The sequence below is a fragment of the Anopheles moucheti genome, chromosome 3 (genome assembly GCF_943734755.1).
Source record: "Anopheles moucheti chromosome 3, idAnoMoucSN_F20_07, whole genome shotgun sequence".
NCBI classification, from domain to species: Eukaryota; Metazoa; Arthropoda; class Insecta; order Diptera; family Culicidae; genus Anopheles; species Anopheles moucheti.
The window spans coordinates 68,356,663-68,380,341 of NC_069141.1; the positions used below are offsets into that span (position 1 = coordinate 68,356,663).

Here is a 23,679-nt window from a genome sequence, read left to right on the forward strand (position 1 = left end):
ACGCGCCGGAACTTACTTCCGGCATTCGGGGCGTTTGAGTACAAGCTCCGGAAACGGGTTGATCTTCCACCTCTCCAGTAGTGGGAAAAATTATGAAGAAAAAAATCATGAATGAATGTTGAACGTACAACGAATTTCCGGGGAATTTTCTTTTCGCTCTCGGGTACTGTCGAAACGTTTCGATCCGATCCAATTAGGTCATGGATTCAACTTTAGCAAGCAATCGCACCAGATGGTGGGGTCGAAATTCTTGGGAAAATTTGGTTGAACTCCTTGTGCTGGGGGCGTAATAATGGACCGTACGGTGAAGGGTGGTGAATTAATTTTCACTTTTCCACGGCGTAGACTCGTACGCCGCAGAGAGATTGCCGAATTCCTCAGGTCGATCGCGGTGTTGTGGACCTGTGCGGGCGATCACGATCGTATGCATTGCCGGCATTTTCTTTTTTTTTTCGTTTTGGTAATGAGTTTTGTTGTTCGTCGGATTGTTTTTGTTTAATTTTAGAATAGTACACACACGAAACGGCGATGCAAAGTATGGCGGTGGTAGGATGGATAGGTTGGTGTGCTAGTAGAGCTGTACACAGCTTCCTGAACGTCGCCGTAATGGCTCCCCGGACGTTGGGACGCGGTGTGCGAACGACATACTGCAACGCCATCTCAGTTGAAAACGTTCATTGGTCGGTGCTAGAAGCCGATCCCCGTCCGAATCTCGCTGTGTGCGATCGTTTATTTCACGTCCCAAGGCAGACGGTGTGTGAAAGTGGGCAAAACAATCAAAGTGATCAGTAAAACAGAGTTCCTTACAAAAGCACGGATACTTATTGTGTTTTTGTTTTTGTTTTAACAAATAAATCAGTATTTAAACAGTGATACGCAAAGGCATTGAATTGCGCAGAGAGCTTGGTTTTATGAATTTGGGGAAAGTGTAATTGGGTGCAAATATGTGAGTTCATGAAGTTACGCTTGACGTGATAAGTGATTGTGTAGTCTCGTCTAAAGATTGCGGATTACGCAGTACTCGCAACGCGTGTTAAATAGGTCACGCATATCACCCGAACAGTTTGGGGTGCTCTACATTCGTACAACTGCATGGAAAACCATTGCAAACCATCTGCACATCACTTTGCCGAGGACTGTTTGCAGCGTGCAAAATCGATCGTAACTTCAAGGTGTGCAGGTGTGTAATACATGTGGGCAAGATTTGTCTTCGACCTTTAAACATAGCGTGATGCATGTCTGTGCCTTATAATATGTAAAAAACAATATCCTAATACATCATTCAGCACGCTACCATCCATACGCAATCGGTCGTCGGTTTGTCACCGAGCAGTGGGTTTCAGAAGTGATCGACGTCCACGTCCATGATCCATGATGGAATAAACAAAGCCAGTCAGACATGGGATCAAATATCTTTGAGGGGTGGTGTTTTGTTTTGCTGAGGCAATGTGACACGCGACACAATTTTCGATTCTGGTTCTGGTTTTGTTTAGCTGGCTAAAATTCTGACGCCAAAACAATTCCCTCGCCTACTGTCATGGGGTCTGCGTGCCAGCTCGACGCCGGTCGTTTACGGTCTGTTTACTCGGAGTAATCTAGCAGGCTCTGGAGTGTGTGGTGGTAGCATCGGTTGAGCGCGCCAATGTTTGCGACCGAATGCGCGAGAAACCGCGATCGTTTGTTGCTAGGAGGATCGCATTTGTACCATTCTTCCGAGACAGACTTTGTGTTGTCTAAAGTGTTTTTTTTTGTGTTTGTGGTTAGTCGCGGTTAGCAACCCCCAGCAATAGAGCAGGTGTTTGTGACAAGAGTTGGCTACAGTATGGCAGAAGCTGAACCAACTTTTCGCGAAAAAAGGTTCAGATTGCCGCGATGAAGAACAGTTACAATCATACATTAACCTTACGGATCTCACACTCATCTTCTTTCAAACACCTCACTTTCTCGACCTTCTGCGCCCATACTATCTCTTCCAGGGCTCCACGGTGCACGGCCACAACCCAATCGCCTCACTCCAATGGGTTGACACGTCTACGACCACACGTGAGTTCGTGCCGCCAGCAGAACGAGCAGAAGTTGTCCACCGTGCAGTGGAGAAGCTGTCGGCCGGAGCGGAGAAGAACCTACCGTCTCCGGAGTATTTCCAGTGGTTCCGGTAGCAGGTAGTACCATATACACACATATTTTTTTGCAGCCTTACCCTCCCCTATCACACTATCTCGCCGGTTGTTAATTGCAGCAATGTTCGGTACGCTTTTTTTGCTTCGCTTTAACCTTCGGGTGGAAGAGGGAAGTGAAGCCACTGTTGCATTTCGTGTCTCGGTACTGCGAAACGGAACTGATAAGAGTGCTGAGGTTGGAACTAATGAGCACGATAGAATGTTGCAACGTTTGTTTTACACCTCGCGAGCGCCATATTGCAACACGCACCAGATACACGCGCAGAGGTTTAAGATCGCCCTTGGGAGATGAGTCGTGCAACACGTGATGCGGTTCCGATGGATTGGTGGTGCTATGGTGCTTGTGTGTTCTTGGTTCTATTTCCAGGTAGCGAAATATAAAATGAACGATCGTAACCATTACGGCTACGGTGGATGACCGTAGATCGTTTACCCTATTGTTCTAGTTGTTGCATACCACTGACAGACGACAAAATGGACGCCATTCGATCGGGAAACGACTGATACTAAACAGATGCAAACGGGGGGAGCACTTTGTTGCCTTTTGAACTCGCACGCTAACCTCCGTACGAGCGGGAAATGTTGGCAGTTTGTCAAGATCTTCAAACAACAAGGCTATTGTAAGGGTTGCTTTACCTTTCCGTTGGTTAATCAATTAATTGATTCGCAAATCTTAAAGCAAGAAATCTTATTTTTGATTTAAGCACGTGTCACATAATGTGAAGCCCAATCCTGTAGTGCCGTCTCTCGACTTATTGCCCACTCCTCCCATCGTAAAAAGCACACTTTCTTGATGGCTTTTGGGGTAGCTTTTGGGGTTAATCCCACATGAGTCATCATCATTCAGCATTGTTCACACATTGTTTGACTCATTACAGCTCGAGATGGATTGCGTACACGTCGCGTTGTTTCCGGTTAGACATTTAGCACCTATCGAAGTAGTACGAAACCTGTCAGGTGTCGATGTAGGTTGATACCTGTGATAACGCTTTGATGTACTGCTAAGTTCGTTTCGCTGTCAACGGTACATTCGTTTAATTATCATAGACCGATCTTCCGCGCGGGTCGAGGGTAACAACTGCAGGCAAACTCTGTTGCCTTGCAAATATGTTTGTTGAGGTGTGAGTGCTGTATTAAAGCCTTCCTCATACTGCTCATATTTGCCAGTAACTTTGTGCACACTTGCGATGTTGGCATGTAGAATTTGACCCCACCATGATCATTATTCCCGGTGGCGTTACGCTTCGACACTTTTCGACACATTAGCTGCCTTTTGTCACTGTCGCAATCGGGACGATTCGCAATGGTCAAAAGGTGTGAAATATTGATGAATGGGCACGGAATGGGCAGTAATGGATTTGAAGGAGATGTACGGTGACGAGGTTAATCGATAGTAAATGATCGTGGCAGTGAGCATTTGCGTTGTTTTGTGTGTGTGTGTGTGTGTGTGTGTGTGTGTGTGTGTGTGGAAGTTGTAAAACATCGTCGACAAAGCTCATTAGCTTAAATTGGTTGTTTTTCACAGTTTCGTGTGTGTATGATTTATATTATCCAATGCTTAAGTACAGTTGAATTTGACTGTCGTTGCTAATAAAGTACTCGCTTGCCCTTTTCATTATTTCCAGCGTGCCTCAGCAATCATCCATTCCGCGGCCCACTAGTGTGTGAGGGTGCTTTTCAGTAGACCGACCCATTTGCAACATTGCCAACAACCGTCTGGAGTCTGGAGATATTGCATCTTGCATCCCGGACACTCGCCGAAATCCACCGCAACCGATTTCCAATGAGAGTAGTCCAGTGCGCAAGGTATCTAACAGCGGCGTCCCACCAGGCATCCGTCTGCCCGTACGGTGTACCATCTGTCCGAGAACTGGGGGAACTGTTCTACGCCGTCGCCACCATTCTGCTGCACCTGTTTGCCGTCCTGCCGCTGATCATCGCTGACCTCAACTATAGCGTACCGATCGGCTGCTGGCAGCCATAGAACCGTACTGCTTCCGCGGCCCCCTTTTGGACAGTCCCAGCTACCCGGAACACCGACCGAGGTGATCGCCGTAAGCGAACATTCCATTTTGTGTTGCTGTGTGTCCCGTATCGCACGGAAACGGCTAACATCATGCTGAAGGTTGTTGGAGCATCCTGGCATAAGACCCGGATAGGGTCGTACATTCTAATCGGCGCCCTAATGCTGGCGGTCGCAGCTCTGTTTCTGGCGAGTATGGAGCGGTAAGTGTACCGAATTAAGTAAGACATCGGTGGAAACGAGCTCTTTCATGGAGGATTCTCATTCGCTATTGCTATCTCCCGCCAACAGTCCTAGCTACAAGGGAACCTACTGTGCGACGACCTACTGGGCACGGAATTCCGGCTATCGTCTGGAATTCTGGGGCCAGCGTAATGATCTCGATCAGGTGCCGAAGGGTGCGGTCCGTGCGTGCTTCCGTGATAGCATTTTGACGAATGGATGGTCTCAGCTGGAGCTAGAATCTCAATCGTCCTACTCGGATACGGTCCAAGCGTATGCGGCCGGCATCATGGAAGGTGCACTAACGTGGCACAACATTTACATGCATTGGTTTAAGTAAGTGTTTGAGTTGTTTGTTAGTCTTCCTGGTCAGAACTTCTGTGCCTAATGTTCTGTCTATTACAGCACCATCGATGCCGTTTGCTCGAAAGACGAAGAATCGGAAGAGTTTTGCGATTGGTTGCGCGGGCTCATCACCACCAACGTGGACACGGTGAAAAAGATGGCGGATATGAAGGGCAAGCACGATTACTACTGGTACCAAATTGCTTTGTTTTACGATCAACTCGACGGGCTGGAGATTGGTTTCCGGAAGGGTGTGAAGCGTTCGCGCATGGATTACGAAATTCCGAAGCAGGACTTTTTGCTGATGAACGCGGCGGTCGATATACGCGATCTGAAGATCTACTACACGAACTTTTTGATGGAAAACAGTGGTCTCAAACCGGATCCGGCGAAGGGTATTATGCTGCTGAAGTTGCTGAAACAACCGGACGGTCTATCGAAGATCTTCCTTGGTCACACGTCCGACGGTAGCTATTCGTCGATGTTGCGCATGGTAAAGAAGTACACGCTGCGGTACCACTTCTCGACGGACCTGACGCGCCCTGCCACACCGAAGCAGGAGAATGAGGAGGAGGACCGCTTTGTAGTGCCTGGTACGAACATTGTTTTTACCGGGTATCCGGGTGTGCTTGCCTCGCTGGATGATTTCTACGTGATTAACGGACGCCGCCAGCACCGGCTAGTTGCTGCCGGGGTGAAGATGGAAAACGAGCACGTTAATCTGTGGCGCAAGATTGATCTGGTGCGTTCGGTCTCGCTAGCACCGCGTGTAATGGCAGCGAATCGGCTCGGTCACAGTGGTCGCTCGTGGGCTCGTTACTTTGCCCGCAATCCTTCGACGGGCGTGAAGCAATGGTTGATAATCGATATGTCACGTTTTGTCGCCAGCAATGACAGCGATATAGAACTGGTGACGGGTGCACTACCATCGTCCGACGAGGTGGACCGATCGGCAGAAGAAAACGAGATTCCAACCACACTGGAACAGGATCTGGCTGACAGTGAACACCAGCAGCAGCGCATTGTCACCAAGAGGATGGATGACTATGTGGACGATGATTTCAAGGAGCAAATATCTGGTGCACGGCAGGTTCGAATGGTAACGGTGCCGAAGCTTGCAGAGCCCGTTGATACGGACGACGCAAAGGAAAATGCATTTGGAACGGGAATGTTTTGGGTGGTGGATCAACTGCCCGGTCGGCTACACGCAGAAGACATCACCGATAAGATCGTTTCCGATGGTTATTGGCTAACCAATGGGGTACCCTATTTCAAAGAGGCACTCGATATCGGACAGGCAAACACGAACGCTACCAGCACTACCCCGACGGCCATGGAAAAGATCCTGCAAAACATCACAGATCTGGAGACGCTGGCCAAGTTCTTCCGCCAGTCCGCATATCGGGGCGATTTAGATCAGGACGATCCGGCCGCTTTCGGTAACATCGATCTGAAACTCTACATGGAGGCCGCCGATGGGACAGTACATTTCCGTGCGTATTCTGGACCACTTTATGATCCTGTACGGAATACCGGTAGCACCACAGGGCAAGCAGCAAAACGGAGCATAATCAAGGCGGAACAACTGCAACACTCGTCTACCGATCAGAAATCACAGCAGACCGATTCGGGCAGCACGGGCACCACCGTTGGCTCTCGTCCATTTGATTGGAGCCGAATTTTACCATTCGAGGTGCGCCATCAGGGCCATCCAGACGTTTGGGACTTTGAGCATATTACTCCGGAATGGGCGTGGATATGACTGCGGCAGGACACAGAATCTGCGGTGCGGCAATAGACGGACGGTGTGGGATGTCTTTAGTTTAATTAGTTACTCAACTGCTCCTCTAAATCTGAAGGGTTTTCTTAACTCTGCTGTGCAATAACGTCCTCAAATCACCATGTCTTCCGGTAACTTTATAGACCAATTTTAAAAAGCCTGTCTAGGGAATGTTCTGAAAAGCTGTTAACAGTAAATTTAAAACAATTATAGACAAATGCTACATATTGCGCAAAGTTGCTGTTCCTGTTGATGGCGTTGCGTTAGCTAAACACATTTTATAGACCAATTTTGAAACGAAAGACAAAAGAAATCAAGAGAATGGAATTACAAGAGATGTTGTATTTCTTATTGAGTAATGTGTTTCTGATATCCGAAACTCATTAGACGGTTTACTATCTTCGTAGTAGTACTAGCGTAGATATTAGAAGAATTTAGTGTTTTTATTTTAAAACAATCTAAAAAGGCGCGCTCCCACGAAAAAGCTCATTGATTCATCTAAAGATGGCGTTGACGCAGTTTGCACAGTGGTAAAGGACATGCACCGATGGATCAATTTTAGTTGTTCATTCATTTAGTTTCTGAATGCTGAATATTATCTTGAGGACTGTATAAAATCGTCTAACATTTTGATTCTTCGACTTTTTGTGTGTTTCTCAAAAAATCACAATTTTCATTATGTAAATAACAAAGGTGTCCGCAGCAGCGCTGCGCTTTGAAAAAGCTCTAAAAATGACAGTTGTTGAGCTTTTGTAGCTGAAGCAAAGGTAGGGCAGGGAGCACACCGCAGCAAAACAGCCGACGACAACGATAACGTTGAAGACGAAAACGACGACGGAAACACGGAATTTATCTAGTGCCGTGAAAAACGACGATTATTAGCTGCATTTGGTGCGTAATTCGTTGAGCTAACGGTGAGGTTTGTCAGTGTAAACAATTTAGCTCGGTCTGTGCGTGTGTGTAAGCTCTCAAGTGCATTTTCTGTGCATGGCGAACGAACCCGATCCGGTGGCTGTGCAAATCTAATTTATCATTCCACTAAGCTCCCCCCGGTGCACAAGATATATTTCGTGGTGTTGGTGATGGGTGCCGAAAGTGTCATCTGCCGTGACGTTACGCTTATGAAAATCACGTGAAATCATAATCCTGCCCAGTTCCAGTGTACTTCCAGCGGTCGAGGTGATAAATGAAAACGAAAACTTGAACGTGCGTGTGGAGAAAATGTGAATCTCCCTGTGCAGAATAGTGGCCGACGTAGCAGCTCCTCGATGTGCCATTCCGGATGCGTCGCCTTGCTGCGGTTGCCTCCTAACATCGCGGCCTGCATACACATTTGCACCACATCAACAATGCGCCTGCGTGCACAACCCGCGTTTCCTCCAAACCGACAACGAAACTGCTTGTACCGCGTTTGAAACGGAGACCGTGCGGTAAAGGAGAAATGAAAGAAAAAGATGCCGAAACATTCTGTACACCGTGTCTCGGCGGTGGCATTTTATTTGGCAGCAGCATCCACATTGCCAGGCGCACACAAGCCCGTATGCTGTAATAGGTGGATTCTTAATCAAATTTAGGCACACACTACACGCTTCTTCTCTCTTTGCAGCTGAAAATAGCTGCCTTATTATGCTGCCCGTGTCGTGTGTCCCGTCCCCAACAAATACGGCTACCGGCACTTGGGTGCTTTCGGATGCGGGTTGACGTATGATAAATTGATAAATCCTCCCCGTAATCAGTAGCTGAGATAGCGAAGCTAGGCAACGTATCTCGATCGTATGAAATGACGGGAATTGAACCAAAACTTGCTAACAGCAATAATATGCTGGATTTACATATTCTGTAAACAGTTTTACTATACTAGGAAGAAGTTTGAAAACAACATCCCTGTCCAAAATTCGAACCAATAATTGATTTAATTTGCCGCACTGTCGTCAAGAAACGCAATGCTTCAATCGTTTCAGTTGTATTCGATTTATTTTTAGCCTCTTTGTTTTTTGTTTAGCGCAATACCACTCATCTGCTGGAAACAGCTGTGCATGTTTTCCTTGGGGTTTTAAACGTTTCTTGGGATGGATTGTACGTAAAAAAAAAACAACAACCTTGCCGGGTCCCATCCCTTCTTTTCGTGTGAACCTGTCAAAAGAACACGGAACCGAAAAGGGACGAAAACAAAAACAACATTCCGGTCCGTTTTCTTCCCCCTCTTCTTCCTGCGTCCCGCACCGCTTATCTCGGTCCCTTCCTTCCGCGTGTGGGGTGGGAAAGAATCGAGAAAATGATAATAATACGCGTGCACAAGTGAAATGCGGTGAGAGTGACTCGATGTGAGTGTGAGTATTGTCTACCCTCGGTCTGTCAGGTTTATCCGGTATCGATGACAGCGAGTGGCGTTGGTAACGGAGAGCGTCAACGAGAGTGGCCAACAACAGCGGTGTTGCGTGAGAGTGGAACAATAAGAAAGGTCACCAAATAATTCACGAACTGCATAACGAAGGGTTTTTTTTTTGCGCATCGGGAAAGTCTCTGTTGTGGAGAAAGACATTTATCAAAGTGAGCCATGATCCGGTGCTGTTTGACAGCTCCATACCGCTGACTGTTTATGAGCGTTGTGATTCATTATTGCGTGCCAGCGCAGTGCGTGATCGTGATAAGAACATCTTTTCGGCATTTAAACATGTATTGTGCAACGAATTGTTGACGTTGTAAACGCAGTGCTATAATGTAATAATTTGTTGTTTGTGTTGCAGTTTAGCAAAAGCGGTCAGCATCCAACTCGGTGCAACAATCTCACAAAACTTTCATTCGGTCGCCATCGCGTGGTTTGTGTGCCACCCTCCCGAGTGCGCAGTGCAGTGCCGACGGTGTGCGTGTTTTTGTGTTCTACGTTCGCGCGCGCGTGTGTGTGTTTGTGTAAGTGTGAATGTGCACGTGTGTGTGATTGTGCAAAAGTACAATCCCATTTCCTAGGTGCACAATCATCCATCAGGGGGTACCAGGTGCAAGTGCAGCGTCAGCAGGACAACCATAAAAACAACGGTGAGGTAAAAGAAGAAAAACGTAACACAAAAACTTTCGGTGAAATAAACGCAGCAATCACGAGACGAGTGCAGCGCCGGGCAGGAGTGACCAAATTTTCACGGTAAGTGAGGCAAATTTCTGACTTTTTGTTTTGTCCGAGATGGTGTTATTTTCATCCTTGACCGCCACTGCAGGCGGCATGGTGCAGTTGTTCTTTTTTTTTTTTTGGTTGTTGTGGAACAAATGGTGCAAATTTGTTGTTTCATTTGGTTCGTTCCCGCATCGGCACACGCTTGTGGTTTGGTGGAACTTTTTGGCATCAATGTGATGTCGTTGCGAAGGGAATTTATGGTAGAATTGTGCACTGTTTTGGCCCCTCTCAAGTTTTCTTTTGTTGGTTTTCTGGGGTAAATAAGTCGAGTTTTATTGGTGCCTTTTGCTTTAGCAGTTAATCTTAAGTTTTTCTTAAGTTTTAAATATTATGAAACAAATAGAAAAGAGTCATTCGAAGCTGAGATTATGTAAATCTTATGTAGTTCTGGTACTCACCTGCGTCTGTGGGACATGTACTTTGTCTAAAATTGACGGAAACCTCGAAACAATCGCGTCCGAGATGAAGATTTTCTGTAGGATTATTGACTTCGTATGTTTGGCAAGGCAATGCAGGATCTATAATGGAAGTAAAATGACGAGTTCTACGAGTTGTATGAAGAACCCACCAATGTATCGCGAATTGGACTCGCTAGACTTCGGTGGGTTGTTCATGGGCATGTAATAAGAATGTCACCGGACGATCCAGTTTGATCTAAGGTGAGTCTGTATCTTTCTCCTTATCGGCAGAACAAACTAAAGAGGTCTTGGTTTGCCATTTCTGATTTTCTTTGACTTAGTATACCCGTAGCTAGAGAGTCAGTCCTGCATATGGGGGAATTGGTCCTGCCGTGTGAAGACCGGCGCCGATACCAAATGGACCACCGGAACGCTCCACCGAGTCTTTACAGAATTTAAATAGTTCCGATACTAACATAAGCCTCTGAGACGTGAAGTTTGTCTAACACTGACGAAACCGTCTTAGCTGCGTTGGAAAGGAAGATGCTCAGAAGAAGTTTTGATCCTTAATGGCTTGGAAAGGTATTGAACAATCCGCTACAGGACGAGTTCTACGAGCAGCTGGTCATGTTGTTAGAACCCTGGACGTCTCAGCTCTTAAAGTTCTTTTAGGTCGTCCACATGAACATAAGAGACGTGGTATGTCTAAATTGAGATGGAATGATGACGTTGATGCGTCCGCTAGTAAGGACGGGATTTTAAATTGTCAGAAGATGACGCTTGACTGTGAGGCGTTTAGAGTGATGAACTCCTGTGAACTATAGAAGAAATTGTTGAACCGATAGTTATCACAATGACGGTTTTTTTCTACAGTCTACAGTCATTGATAAAAGATTTATTATACAGAGCAAACGATCGTAAGCTAATTTGACTTATTTGTAAAAAAATGTATAGTTTGGAACTCTCTCGCTTAACTGCTCAGATTCAAGAACTTGCACCAAGCCGTGAAATATTGTTTCGTTTGGTTCATAGACAAATACTGCAAAATTTCGACCCTTAACTTTCACTATATTTGACTAAAATAAATCTTTTCCGTATTAGATTCGGAGATATTGTTAATTAGCACTAGGACCTCAAGTTACTTTCAAGAGCCATAAAAAATAATACAGCTCTTGGAAAAAGTTAATTAAATAAACTTAACAAAATGCGTTTTTTAAAGTCTAGTGTTACGAAAGCTCTCCATTAATTGACAAAAGAAAAGTTCATAACGATTGTTTAATTAAATAATACATCTACGGCACAAAAGTTTGATAATTATTATTTCTGCTGATGTACGTTAATTATCAATTCAGTGGAGTCATTTGCAAGGCTGTTTGTTAGAACTTTTCAGTTGACAGTCTTAGTCGTAGGAACAATGACTATTCACAATATTTGACATCAACATGGAACGGGGGAGGAGTGAGATTTAATAAAGCACAATACGGTGCCTGATGAAGACGTAACGTGGAGCTAGGCATGAAAGATGGTTTTAAGATTTTCCACAAACACCCGGGCATCAGATTGCAAGAAAGAAACTTTCCCGCTCGGCCAAACCGATTCGAGCTTCACGGTGAAGTAGTTTCAAATTTTTAAGCTCCAAATCGTTCCCGTGTTCTACTTTCCGCGGGAGCGAACCGGCGAGCTGTTAATGTATTCTATCGCTCACGCTCGAGGGCAAGTATAATTAAATTGGCAAACAAAAACCTTTCCAATAAAACCGTCAAACGTGCTGCGGAAGCGGAGGAAGCTTTTCGGTTTGGTTTGCTGTTGGTTGGTTGGGCAGGTTAGCTGTGGCGGAGCATCGCAACTGACAGCATTTAGTATAGTTCGAAACGAGCTTGGGAAGCGGAAAACCCACGCACAAATACGGTTAGACACGGTTTGCCCTAGCGTACATCGTACGTCAGAGTTCTGGGAGCGGACTCCGAGAGCGGAAAGAAGTTCTTGGAAAATGGGTAAAATTTCGGAAGGAAACTTGTACATGGCGTGTCAAGCGGCGTGACCTCTTGATTTACTCTCCCCCTGTCACTCCAATCTGGGTGGGTTCGGTTGGAAGAACATCAAGATATGCTGGTGGTTGCGACAAAGACTTCCAAGAACGTAAGTACCTCTTTGCTTTGAGGGTAAAGTTTGCAGCAAACGGTGATTCGGCTTCTATTGAATGGGTTTTGCTTCACCTCTCATTAGTAACCACCCCACGCATTTTGCTTTCGTCCTCCGTCGTGTTACGAATCGATCGTGATTTTGCAATCATTATCTGTTGCGAGCTGAAGGACCTCTGTGGTGTTGCATGTGCGCTATCGCTGCACCGTCTGCCGTGGCCAGCTGATGCATTTAACCGTCAAGAAGAAATCCCGCACACCTATGGGCGTACCGTCGATGTACTAAACCCTTGCCATTGCTCGGCAATGGTCGGGCGTGCTGGGGTGACTAACGAGCAGCAGCATCCTCCTTCTCCCGGATAAACCCGGAGTTGGGACGGTGTTTGTCGATTGATTGAATCGTAGTCGTAGTTTTCCGGAACTATTTTATCCTCACACTTTGCGGAAGGACCTCTGTTGTAAAGTTAGTGCCGCGTTCGATGTTCAGACTGTGCAACGTCCGAGTTCCAGCAACGGATTTGGAATACGCCCGTAAGTGACTGGGAAGTTTCGTCAATGGCTCAATCCATTTGGTAAATCCACAGTACTTTGGACTGCTGCAGCTCGAATAGTTTGTGCCCTGGAGGAGGAAAAAAAAAGGCTGTAGCAGTAGTTTGGGGTAGTTTGAAGTTGGCCATACTTGAAATAATTGCTGTTAGGCAATCGAAGCCTAAGGACTTGTCGCAAATAATGGCTCTTTGCAGGGCAAATGTTTGCAGCCTAAACCGAGTGAAGTCCAAATTAAAACTGGAGTGTCGAGTTCCGCTCGAGAGTAGTGAGTGGGTGTTGTAGAACGAGCGTAGCTTTTTCCCAAACTAAAGATAAGTTTAGAAGCAATACCAAGAAACCGAGTTCCAAGTTCTGTGGAAAAAGCTCACTTTATGCGTACTGCGCGTTCGAAGCGACCGGGTTTGATCCAGATGACCTCAATTTTATTCCCAACAACAATATCTGCTCGAGCGCTCCAGATCGATAAAGCGGAAAATGCGCTCCTATAAATAGGACACCCATTTCCTTATCCGACTGTTTTAGGCTCGGTCGGTTTTCTTAGGGAAAAAAAGCGCACAGGGATTTGCCTTCGTCTTCTACCGTTCCGATTTAAAAAGTGCTGATTCCGTATTGCAGGCAAATAGCGGTCGTCAGAGTTAAGGATTCCTGATCGTTATTGCTCCGTTGAAGCGATTCCGATGCTCCCCGACCGGAAGATAGAACTCGGGGCGCTATTTATAGCAGCCGGCAGCTAAAAGGAACCTTCCCTGTACGGATCCCCTCCGGTAGCGTGCTTCGTATCGTGAGTCGTCTCAGTTCCAGCAACGAGCCCATTCTTCCACCCACCAGGAATGGGATCAAATCAAACAGTGCCACTTTCCTCCGGTGGTTTTGCTATTATGCGTGTTTTTCTGTGCGGTGTGGTACCTTTATCATACCGTACAGTAAATCGTAGATACAGTACAGTACACAGGGCAAACTGATGGCGAACAGGAGACTTGCGGGGCAGCAGGGACGCCCATGCCCCATTATGCGGTGATGAACGCACAGCGTTACCTTAACGTAATGAATGCGAAACCTTCCAGCAGACATAATGAGCCACATGAGCCGCCTTTCAATCGAGTAGAAAAAAAGGAAGGCTCAAATGAGTTTTTATATTTCGGAACGTTACGAAAGGACGCAAACGATTGCGCGCGAGTGCCCAAAACGGATGGGATAAAAATTAGACGTGTTGGTCGGAAGATTTGGGATGATGCGTGAGGATGTGAGGATGTGGGATATATGATGAAGATACGTCAAAATTGACTCATCTTCACGTTACCTAGACTCACCCGTACGTGTTGTGGGTTGTTGGTTGTACTACCAGCATGGCCTAAACCACACTAGCTTATACGAGTCACACCACACAAGGGGGTTTGGAGGCGATTTCGATTGATTTTCCGAAAGCTGCGTGCAGCAAGGGAACAAAATGGGATGTAGTAATATGGCACAGCGGAAATGGGTCGCTCTGTGGAAGTGCTCCTGTGAAAGTATGGTTAGGGCAACGGGATGTCAGAGCTGCTATTATAGAGTGTGGTTTTTGATGAATTTCTGGGTACAGACCCGGAAGTGATGTGAATTGCGATTTTAGGGTGGAAAGTGGTTTAATGTTATGTAAAGCCGAGTGGTACATTTGCCTTGTTTTTGCCGGTGTGATACGAACGCAGGAACTTTATCAATATAAACTTTGCTGGACAGTTTGAGGAAAACATTAACATGAGACAGCTCGCTGTGGTGTTTGTTATATGATTTGCAGGCCAATATCGGTGTTCGGTAGTAGACTTTATGTTGTGCGGATTGGTTCCCGTTAGAGAATTTAATTACTTCCAAGGATTTGAAGCCGAGTTAAAAAGTTATATTAAAGATTTAACTCTTTAGACTCACTCATATTGATTACAATAGTTTCAAGAACAGCAATCTCTCTTCTTCTATCTTTTTGGCGTAACGACCTTCTAGGTCAGACCTGCCATATCTGGTTAACTAGACTTGATTATACCACGTAGCGCGATGGTCAGTCCTTCCTACGGAGAATTGGTGCTGATGAGGTTTTGGACTGGTCCTGTCGTGAGAAGACCAATACGCCATAAGCCTTCCAAGAACAAGAGTAAACTCTTGATTTAAATCGTGAGTTGAAAGTCGTCGTGGAGAGTTAAATCGCGAGTCAACTCACACAAGAGTTGATTCATGATTTAAATCGTGAGTTGAATATCACTATGAAGAGTTAAATCCGGAATTATTTCACATAAGTTCCGAATCAATGTTGGAGTTGAAAGTCGTTGTAAGTACACGCACACAAGAGTTGACGCATTATTTAAATGGTGAGTTGAATGTCACTATATGGAGTTAAATCCGAAGTTAACTCACATAAGAGTTAACACATCATTTAAATCGTAGGTTGAAGGTCGACATGCAGAGTTAAATCCGGAGTTAATTCACATAAGAGTTAACTCCTGATTTAAATCGTGAATTTGAAGGTCGCCGTGAAGAAAAAATTCCGAAGATAACTCATTTCTTAAATCGTGAGTTGAATGTCACTATGAAGAGTGAAATCCCGAATTAATTCACATAAGCGTTGACGCATGATTTAAATCGTGAGTTGAATGTTACCATGAAGGGTTATATCCGAAATTAACTCACATAAGAGTTAAATCATTATTTAAATCGTGAGTTGAAGGTCACCTCGCAGAGCTAAATCCGAAGTTAACTCACATAAGAGTTAACTCATGATTTAAATCGTAAGTTGAAGGTCGACGTGAAGAGTTAAATCTTAATTGTGTTGAGCGATTTAAAGCCCTGTCTATGAATCAGGAATAGCTAAAGAATTGTAAATACTCTTTTTGTAGATTAAAATTAACTCAATCCCTAGAAAGATTTAAATAACTGATTCATTCTGAATCATTATGCTCAACACTAGTGCCCGTTATGCAAGACTTGATTATTAAGCTACAAGTTTAAGTGAACTACATCTCTTGGTTTTAATATTTATCTAGTCTTACCTAGTCTTCTGGTTTTCTGTTTTGCTCCATTTCCAATAAAACAGATTTCAATGATATTAAACCACTTTATTGGGTTATAACTCACTTATTTGTTTTCCGTATCGGTGTACTAATGGATGATGAATGCCACAAATTAACTCTATACACTCGTTATTTATTGGTATATCTTACTTTATATATGTTGCCATCGATCACACGGTGGAAGAATTATTTAGCTATATTTAACTGGGCGCTTCCTCGGACGTGACCGTGAATGGGTACGCCGTGGAGGGAACGAAAATAAAATGTCACAGAAGCGTTCCAAAAACGAGGATATTGATGGTCTCTGCTGTGGGAATACGCCAAGCAAACATCCTTAAAGCAAGCATAAGAAAGACAGCAACAAGGAAAAAAAACCCTCCTACATGGGTTTGAGAAAGATGTCTCCATCGTCGCATCCTTTAGTGTCTGATTTTGTTTGCCATCTTCATCCGAGCGGGCACAACATTCGGAAGGACAAATTCTCTTCAAGCGCAGGATGTACACGCACAAACATCCCAATATATCCACCCGGTTCGGGGAACGGGGCAATGGGATGAGAGATTTCGGGTAAAAATAGCTCAACTTCCATCGGCGGCCGGTGGCCATTCCGTTTATGATTATGCCGTCCTTGCTGCCGCCGCACCGTGGAGACGAACTTTTTTGGAATGTCGTTCGGGTCCGCCGGGTCCGTCGATTTCTCTGCCCGTCGTCGACGTTGGTTGTTCGATCGGAAACGAGGCCGTCCTCGTTTGTAACCGCACAGGATGATAGCAGTTACTACTACTACTCTCGCCACCATGCCACGAAGGACAACTATTTTTAGTCTCCTCTCATGTCGCATCGGTTTGTTTTTTCGTTTGTCCAGCCCGGGTACGGCTGGAAAAAGGCAAAAAGGCTTCAGTTTCAATCCCGGTCGAGCCCGGGGAGGGTTTGAGCAGCGACGAGTGTACATAGTTTTACCCATTCTTTTCCAGCTCAAATGGTTGAGCTGCTGTCGGGTTGGGTGGTTTTTTTGTCCTTCTTTCTATGTCTAGCTCCGCAAAATAATGTTGCGGAAATGCGACGAAAAACTGGTGACGCTGTGGCTACTCCTTCCTGTTGTTCTTCCCGGGGAGAACATTCCCGCCCGAACACTGGCGTCCTCTCAGCCGAGTAGAGAAACCACGGAACCGAGAGATCAGACAAACAAAAGTTGGAAGCATAATTGGTCGTACAGTTGGCCGTTCCATACTCACACCGCATACCGCGCATACAGCGCTCATCGTTCGCTGCCGTCCAAGTCAACGCTGCATTCCACACTGGATCCGAAGCTGTGCGCTCGAGCTTTCATTTGCATAGGGATGCAATAAATTCCACCCTTTGCACTGCCTCGGCTGCTCATTCAGCTGTCGATGCTTTATGGTGTTTCATAATGCTTTGTCGTTGATATTGAATAATTTCTCAAACTATCACTATCGTGTCCTGGTCCCGATCGAAGCGTGCCTCCTGCTCCCCTCTCTCCGCCTTGTTGATTTATCATACCTCCCCACCACCATGTATACCTTCCTGCCGCCGACGGACGTGGTTTGTGGATGCAGTGTAAAAATAAAGTTCAAAGTTCGGGCTGGAATTAGCATACAGGATCGGTTTTGACCGGTGGGCAAGTCAGTCGGTCGTTGCGGGTGTAGGACAGATTTTGCCCGGAATCGATTTCGCTTTTCGATTCGAATTGTTCAAAGTTTCGGGGTGCGCTTCTGTTCTGGGTGGATTTATGGGTTCTTGTTCGGTGTGGGTTCAGATAGGTCGTATGTTTGATGGTTTATTGTGTCTTTCATTCCTACCTTTAAGTAGGCCAGCCATCTGAAGTTCGTTCGGTTTTATGTGATATTTGTATATATGCATATATGTTATATGTATCGATCGATTGTGTAAATATTTTAAATGCTTTGAAACAAATTGTACGATCTTGAAGATACTTATACATACTTCATGTTGATAATCCAAAAATCAACAAAAAAAAATCCAAATCCTTCCAAATTTTTTTTATAATTAAAAGTACGACTTCTATTTAAAGATGTTTCTTTGCTCTTATCATCGAACTCGAACAAACATCGATCAAATCTTGTTTTATTGTAAGTAGATTGAACACTGATCGAATATTTATATGGATTTATGGATTGGAAAGCAGTTTTACAAATTGTTAACGAGATGCTTGTGATTTTATTGGCGGCTGATACAGCCAATGTTCATCAATCGGTTTGCATTTGATTTGATCCTTGCTCTATTGCATTATTATGATGGTTGTATTCTCTTTCAATGCCCTCGAAAGCGAATCCATGCTCAAATCTCCCCGGACCTTATTGTATTGACATTCTGTGCGCTTGGCCTGTACTTTGTTGTTTTGCTTTCATACCTATTTGCGCTTATTTGATTTCATTGCGTTTTACTCTTATTGCAGTACAACATGCAGCAACCGAGATACAGTCCGGCACCGCCGCCACCGGTTACGATACGTCCGCAGATGGCCCCGAGACATCAGGCAGTACCAAACGTAAGTGAGCTTTGGTGTTACGTTCTTCCTTGCAGTGCTTTTTCTTTCTCTCCTCTTCACATTATATTAGCTTCCATTCTGCAAACGAAAGCTTCGGTTTTTTTTGTTTGTTTTTGCTCCGTTTGCACATAGTTTGGTGTTTCCACTAACACCCGTCGATGCCTGTTCGGTAGCAGGCGCTTAACGTCCCAAAAAAAAAAGTGGAAATGCAAAAGAATTTCCCTATTTCCGTTAGAGTGAAGGAGGCGAAGGGTATGGTGTTGAGTATCCTTACCTATGCACAGGTGCACTTGCGGTAGAAGCTTCCCAAGACTTCCAGTAACTGTCAAAACAGTTTCGCCTCAGTCCGCTGGTTAGCCGGCAGGACCCGAGCGATGGGAGGAGAGAGGCTTAGAAAATGTTGTCGTTTTTTTTTTCACCTAGTTCAGCATGCTCACCGTACGTTGTTAGGCACTTGCCGTGGGCATGTGAAATACCGCGAGAAATTCTTTCGACAGGAATTCTTTGCATGGCAAAGCATGGGATTCCTGCCGGCGAAGCTAGCAGGGATGATTAAATAGGATGTCGTCTGGCGAAACGTTGGAATTAATGTTTGGGCAAAGATTTAGTTTGTAGATTCTCCCGTGTATTTAATTAGTAGGATGAAAATGAAAAACAATGGTAAGATTTTGGTAAACTATCCATGCGGCAGATCATACCATAAATTAGAAAGCTTGAGCTTTCAGTCTGAATCTGTCAAATAATGAAGATGCTGCTATATTATTCTGTACAGATTCGTAAAGGACAGCATTTAGACACACAGGATGATGAAAGGGATCATTTTTGCAGAACCACTATTAGAGAATAATCGATTATGGTTTAGAAAGTCAATTTTTACATTCAATCCATTTAAAACAATATATAATTTTGATAATTGGAATAATCCTTTTTTTTGTTGTTTTCATAAATAAAAGTTTGTTTACATTTTTGACACACGCGAAACATGGCCTAACCGGGTTCATGATTGCCAGCAAAATACTTTGTTTTGACATTTGTTGAGCAGCTGACCATTAGGAAAACAATCTAATCCTTTTTTAGTAAAGGATAAGCCTGGAAACGTCAAAACGCATACAAAAAAAGCTGGCTTAGAGCATTATTCCGGCTCAGATTAGCATGATGGTTCAGATTAGTGATGTCAGGAAGAATATGATTCAGATTCATGAATCTGCATTAATCTTTGAGCTACACATCTTCTACACAAACACTTGAGCTTTGATCTCTGATTAATCAATAAATCTGAATCTCCTTTCTACAGATTCACGAATCTTCTGAGATTCAATTTTACAACTTAGCAAAATCTATAAAAAAATTCTTATTTCAGAATCTTGGATGATTCATGAATCTTTGAGAATTCATCCTGACTCCTGATTCGAATGACTCTTCACTAAAGATTCATGTTAACGACTGCTCTCAAAAGATTCATTTAAGGCAACACAAGTTCAGACGTATGGCACACATTTGGTCAAGTTCGGATTACGCTAATAATACAACAAACTTGTGGTAATTACCATTCGTTATCAATCGAATAATATTATTTATTTTGTTCTTGCTTTTGTTGGGATGAAAATTATTTGTTTATACTATTTTTATCAAATAATAATCACACTGCCAGGAACGTTTATGGCTTATGTGTATATGTAACACTTCAATTTATTGAATCCAATTCTACATCTATTTTCACGATAAGTGTCTCATTGTTTTGAGAAGTTACTGACAATTACTGATTCGGACAATTCAATAATCAATGCTCTGTCCACTGAATAATGCAGCAGAAACCACAGAAACAATGAGATGTAAATCACTAAAATAATTATCCTTAAGGTTGCTTTCCATTTGCTGGTGTGTGCGGCCCACGACAGAACGGCACGAAGACTGCCACAGACCACAAAACCTGCAGTAGATTGGCTAAAGCACGTCGTGCATCGGGGTACGGTTTCTGTGGGTACAAAATTCATTACAAGCTTATCCAGCACATTCGGATGCGCTTGATAATGACTTAAGCATAGTCCCCTTGGTACATGATATCGTTCTACACCGCCACAAACTCCGTTCGGGCATTTCGGGACTGGTCCAAAAGGGAGCGACACTAGGCTGGGGGGGGGGGGGGGGGGGGGGGGGGGGGAGGGACATTTTTGGGGACTGCGAATGAAGTACGTGTGTCCGTTCGCCGCCTTCTTGTACCGGTGGGATGTGTGACGAAAGCATGGATTGTATTGCTATCGAGAACACGAGAGCGTTCTGGCCAGCGTTACATGTGTGGCATGGGCGGTTGAGAAGTGAAATTGTTGAACTGATCAACGCGATGCCATCCCTACTACACAACCGGTGACCACACTGTCCGGAATGTTACAAGGCTTAAAAATGTAATACCGGACGACAGCCGAATGTGCGAAATGGGATTGCTGGGATGGCAATTTTGATGCCGCGCGAGTCTGTGCAGGCTGACCGCATGCATCCTGTCGAGACGGACGGACGGAAGGGGCGCTGATGCTGTAAAATGCATTCTCGAACACATCGTACGGCCAGGTATGGGCTGGTCATACCTTTTGGTTGATTCTCCGTTGCCTCAGCGTTGCCCCGTCGTTTCGGCAGCACATTCTTTTCACATTTGGCTACTGCCGCACTTTCTACATGATTTTGCCATATTGCACACACACACGTATCTTCGGGCACATCGGTGGAGCGACGGCATCTCCTGTTGCCTGATTTGAATACGCAACGGCACTTGCTGGAGCGCCGCTTTTTTGAGACACGATGAACGATGAGAATGTTCGGATTAGGGGTGGGTGTGCTTTCGGTTCTAAATTTGGACAGTGCACGGTACGAGCGTCCTCTGAGGGGCTGAGGGGGCTGGTGACTTTTTCGTATTGCTATGGCATTCCACTGTGCACACACGCAACGTGACCATTGTATGCAATTACATCCTCCTCGGTAGCTTTTGTTCACCGGCTGCACCACTGTTTTTTTTTTGGCCTGTTTTTGTGTCCGTCCGGTATTTTGGGTCAATTTCTCTGACGATTTCAGATTGGCGGATTGGGCTTTCTTCGAAGACCCAGACCCAGCACCAGTTAGCAATAGTGCTGCATCTCCGTCGTGCTGACCGGAAACACGTTTTGTTTACGTTCGGGGAGGGGAGCTTTTACGTTATTTGTCTCGTATAGCCATTTCCCGGCTGTTCTGGTACTAAAAGCTTCCGACTAATTGGTTGCTTTTGAATTTTCAGCCGACGCTGTGAAGGTTTGCTACCGGTGGGGGGATTTATTTACCTGCTGGTGGTGGACTTACCGTGAGTGCTTTCCCATCACAAAGTTGTTTTTGAGGTTCATTTTGTTGTTAATAATCGCGAGAACACTCGTACGCAGTGGAAAAATTATTCGGTATCATTTGGTACTAAACGGAGAAGAATATTGTAAATTCAACGAGCTTTTGCCGTCCAATTGTTCGTGGAGTTGCTTAGGAGATCTCGCAGCTGTCGCCGCCGTACTGGGTTTTGCCAGTCTGGGCGAATACTTCTCCCTGTAAATGAGTCTCGGTACGTGGTCTGGGACGCAGTTGAAAGATTAGATGAAATTATAGTAATAGAAATCTACGTGATAGCCAGCCAACTCCATACGTCCGTTGGAGTATGAAAGGGGAAAATTTAGGCACAGAAAAAAGCACAGAAATCGCACATACTGACGCTGGGTCCACTAATCCCCGTCACCACCGTGCTGCTGCTAATGGTGACCGAGTACTACGAGCCAGGGATTTAAAATAAGCACGTTTTTGTGCAGTGAATTTATTGCGCATGAAGATTTCGTTGCATTGCGTTACGTTGGTGCCGTTTGAAAAAGTGTTTTTCGTTGGAAGCACCAGATGGTGTGGTAGGTAAAAGTTGGTTATGAAATACATAATTGCTTGACATTGATTGCAGTTTGATCCCGGTGAAGCGTTGCGATCCTGCTGTACATTGTTCGGATATTGCCATTCCTGATCGTTCGTAATGGGCCGGGATAAGTTGAAGCTTTACAGTTTCAATAAAAGACGAATAAAAACCATTTTGTTTTCGTTTTTCATTCATTCATGCATTTTTTTATGTAGGAATAGCACAGGCTTATTATGACAAGAATTGGACGGGTTTGGGAAAACATCTTTGGCGTATCATGCTTTGGTCAGATCAAAGGAACTGAAATAAAATTGGAAAGCTCGGGATCTGCGCGATATGCGACTCGCGGAGGACACCTTACTGACCACCACCCTGCTCGAAACCACCCTGGTAGCCCTTGCCGATGTTCTTGACGATGGCTTCGAATCCGTTCTTGCTGTCGGCGTGATACTTTACAATGCGCATCGAACCGTCCGGTTCCTGCAGGGTGTACTCGCCCTTCACGACATCTCCGTCCCGAACCTCCCACTGGCTCTTGTGATCACCGGTGTGGTAGTCCTTCACTCCGTACTCGAACTTGTACTTCGGGTAGGCATAGTAGTCCTTACCCTCATCTCCTCCGATTCCACCGCCAATACCACCTCCGATGCCACCCTCAAAGCCACCCTGTTTGGAGGTAAAAAGTAGGAAAGTGTATTAAAAAATTGTTTAGTGTTATACAACAAAAAAAATGCTACTTCAAAGTCTACAAACCTGTCCACCGCCAATTTCTCCACCGCCGTAGTACTTGTACGGGATGTGCTTGACTTCGCTGACGAATCCGTGGTGTTCATAAGCCAGAGCAACACCAACAAGTGCCAACGATACGAGTACAATCCTCTGCATTTTGAAGGAAATTAATTGATGGTGAGGTTACTTGCAGGAACTCGCTTTACTTGTTGTTAGAGCAACTGCCGTGAGCTAAGTGGATGCATTCTCTGCAGCTGGGTTGGGTTTATATACGTTCAATGTTTTTGTTTTTTGTTGGATCCCGGCCTTGAGCGTTCGAGTGGATTGTGTGTCCTAGCCGTTAGGTTCTTGTGAAAGAACTTCAAAACCTCGACTAGACGTCCGAACGGATATGTGCGATACGCCCAGCTGTGTACGAGGTTCTTCTTTCCGTTTGGCACGCGATGCATGAAAGCAGCATTTGGTGGATGGCTTTTGCTATCTTGCTGCATGTGTAACACCTTTATTTTGTTCGCCCTCGGGGCTTTAATTCAAGCAACGGTTCTGCTAGGTGTGAAAACTGCTTGCACATGCACTTGTACGAAGACATATCGACTCGCCCACCCTCCGAACCAACTGCTCAGTGAACCGTTTGACCGATGAATCGATAAGGCGCGCGCGAAAGTAACCAATAG

At 45.0% G+C, this 23,679-nt stretch overlaps 2 protein-coding genes across 3 annotated transcripts in view; both read left to right on the top strand.

The window, feature by feature from the left end:
- Positions 1–1,795: 1,795 nt before the first annotated feature.
- Positions 1,796–6,877, top strand: LOC128303832 (putative phospholipase B-like lamina ancestor). The gene is made up of 4 exons (XM_053040909.1): positions 1,796–2,162; positions 3,806–4,406; positions 4,495–4,761; positions 4,831–6,877. Exons 2-4 carry the CDS (start codon positions 4,297–4,299, stop codon positions 6,530–6,532), a joined length of 2,079 nt encoding a protein of 692 aa, XP_052896869.1. The 5' UTR covers positions 1,796–2,162; positions 3,806–4,296; the 3' UTR covers positions 6,533–6,877.
- Positions 6,878–7,320: 443 nt separating this feature from the next.
- LOC128302889 (protein alan shepard) overlaps positions 7,321–23,679 on the top strand; it is a 207,014-nt gene continuing 190,655 nt past the window's right edge. For both annotated transcript variants that reach the window (XM_053039736.1, XM_053039737.1), the window contains exons 1-3: positions 7,321–7,441; positions 9,298–9,689; positions 18,280–18,372. In XM_053039736.1, coding sequence (XP_052895696.1) covers positions 18,286–18,372 — 87 coding nt within the window. In that variant the 5' untranslated portion in view covers positions 7,321–7,441; positions 9,298–9,689; positions 18,280–18,285. The remainder of the gene's footprint in view (positions 7,442–9,297; positions 9,690–18,279; positions 18,373–23,679) is intronic.

What these genes read in the sequence shown, in the direction of transcription:
- LOC128303832 (XM_053040909.1), top strand. Translation starts at nt 4,297, where the DNA reads ATGCTGAAGGTTGTTGGAGCATCCTGGCATAAGACCCGGATAGGGTCG. An exon ending in TTTCTGGCGAGTATGGAGCG is followed by an intron (nt 4,407 to 4,494) that starts GTAAGTGTACCG and finishes TCCCGCCAACAG; the next exon opens with TCCTAGCTACAAGGGAACCT. An exon ending in ATTTACATGCATTGGTTTAA is followed by an intron (nt 4,762 to 4,830) that starts GTAAGTGTTTGA and finishes TGTCTATTACAG; the next exon opens with CACCATCGATGCCGTTTGCT.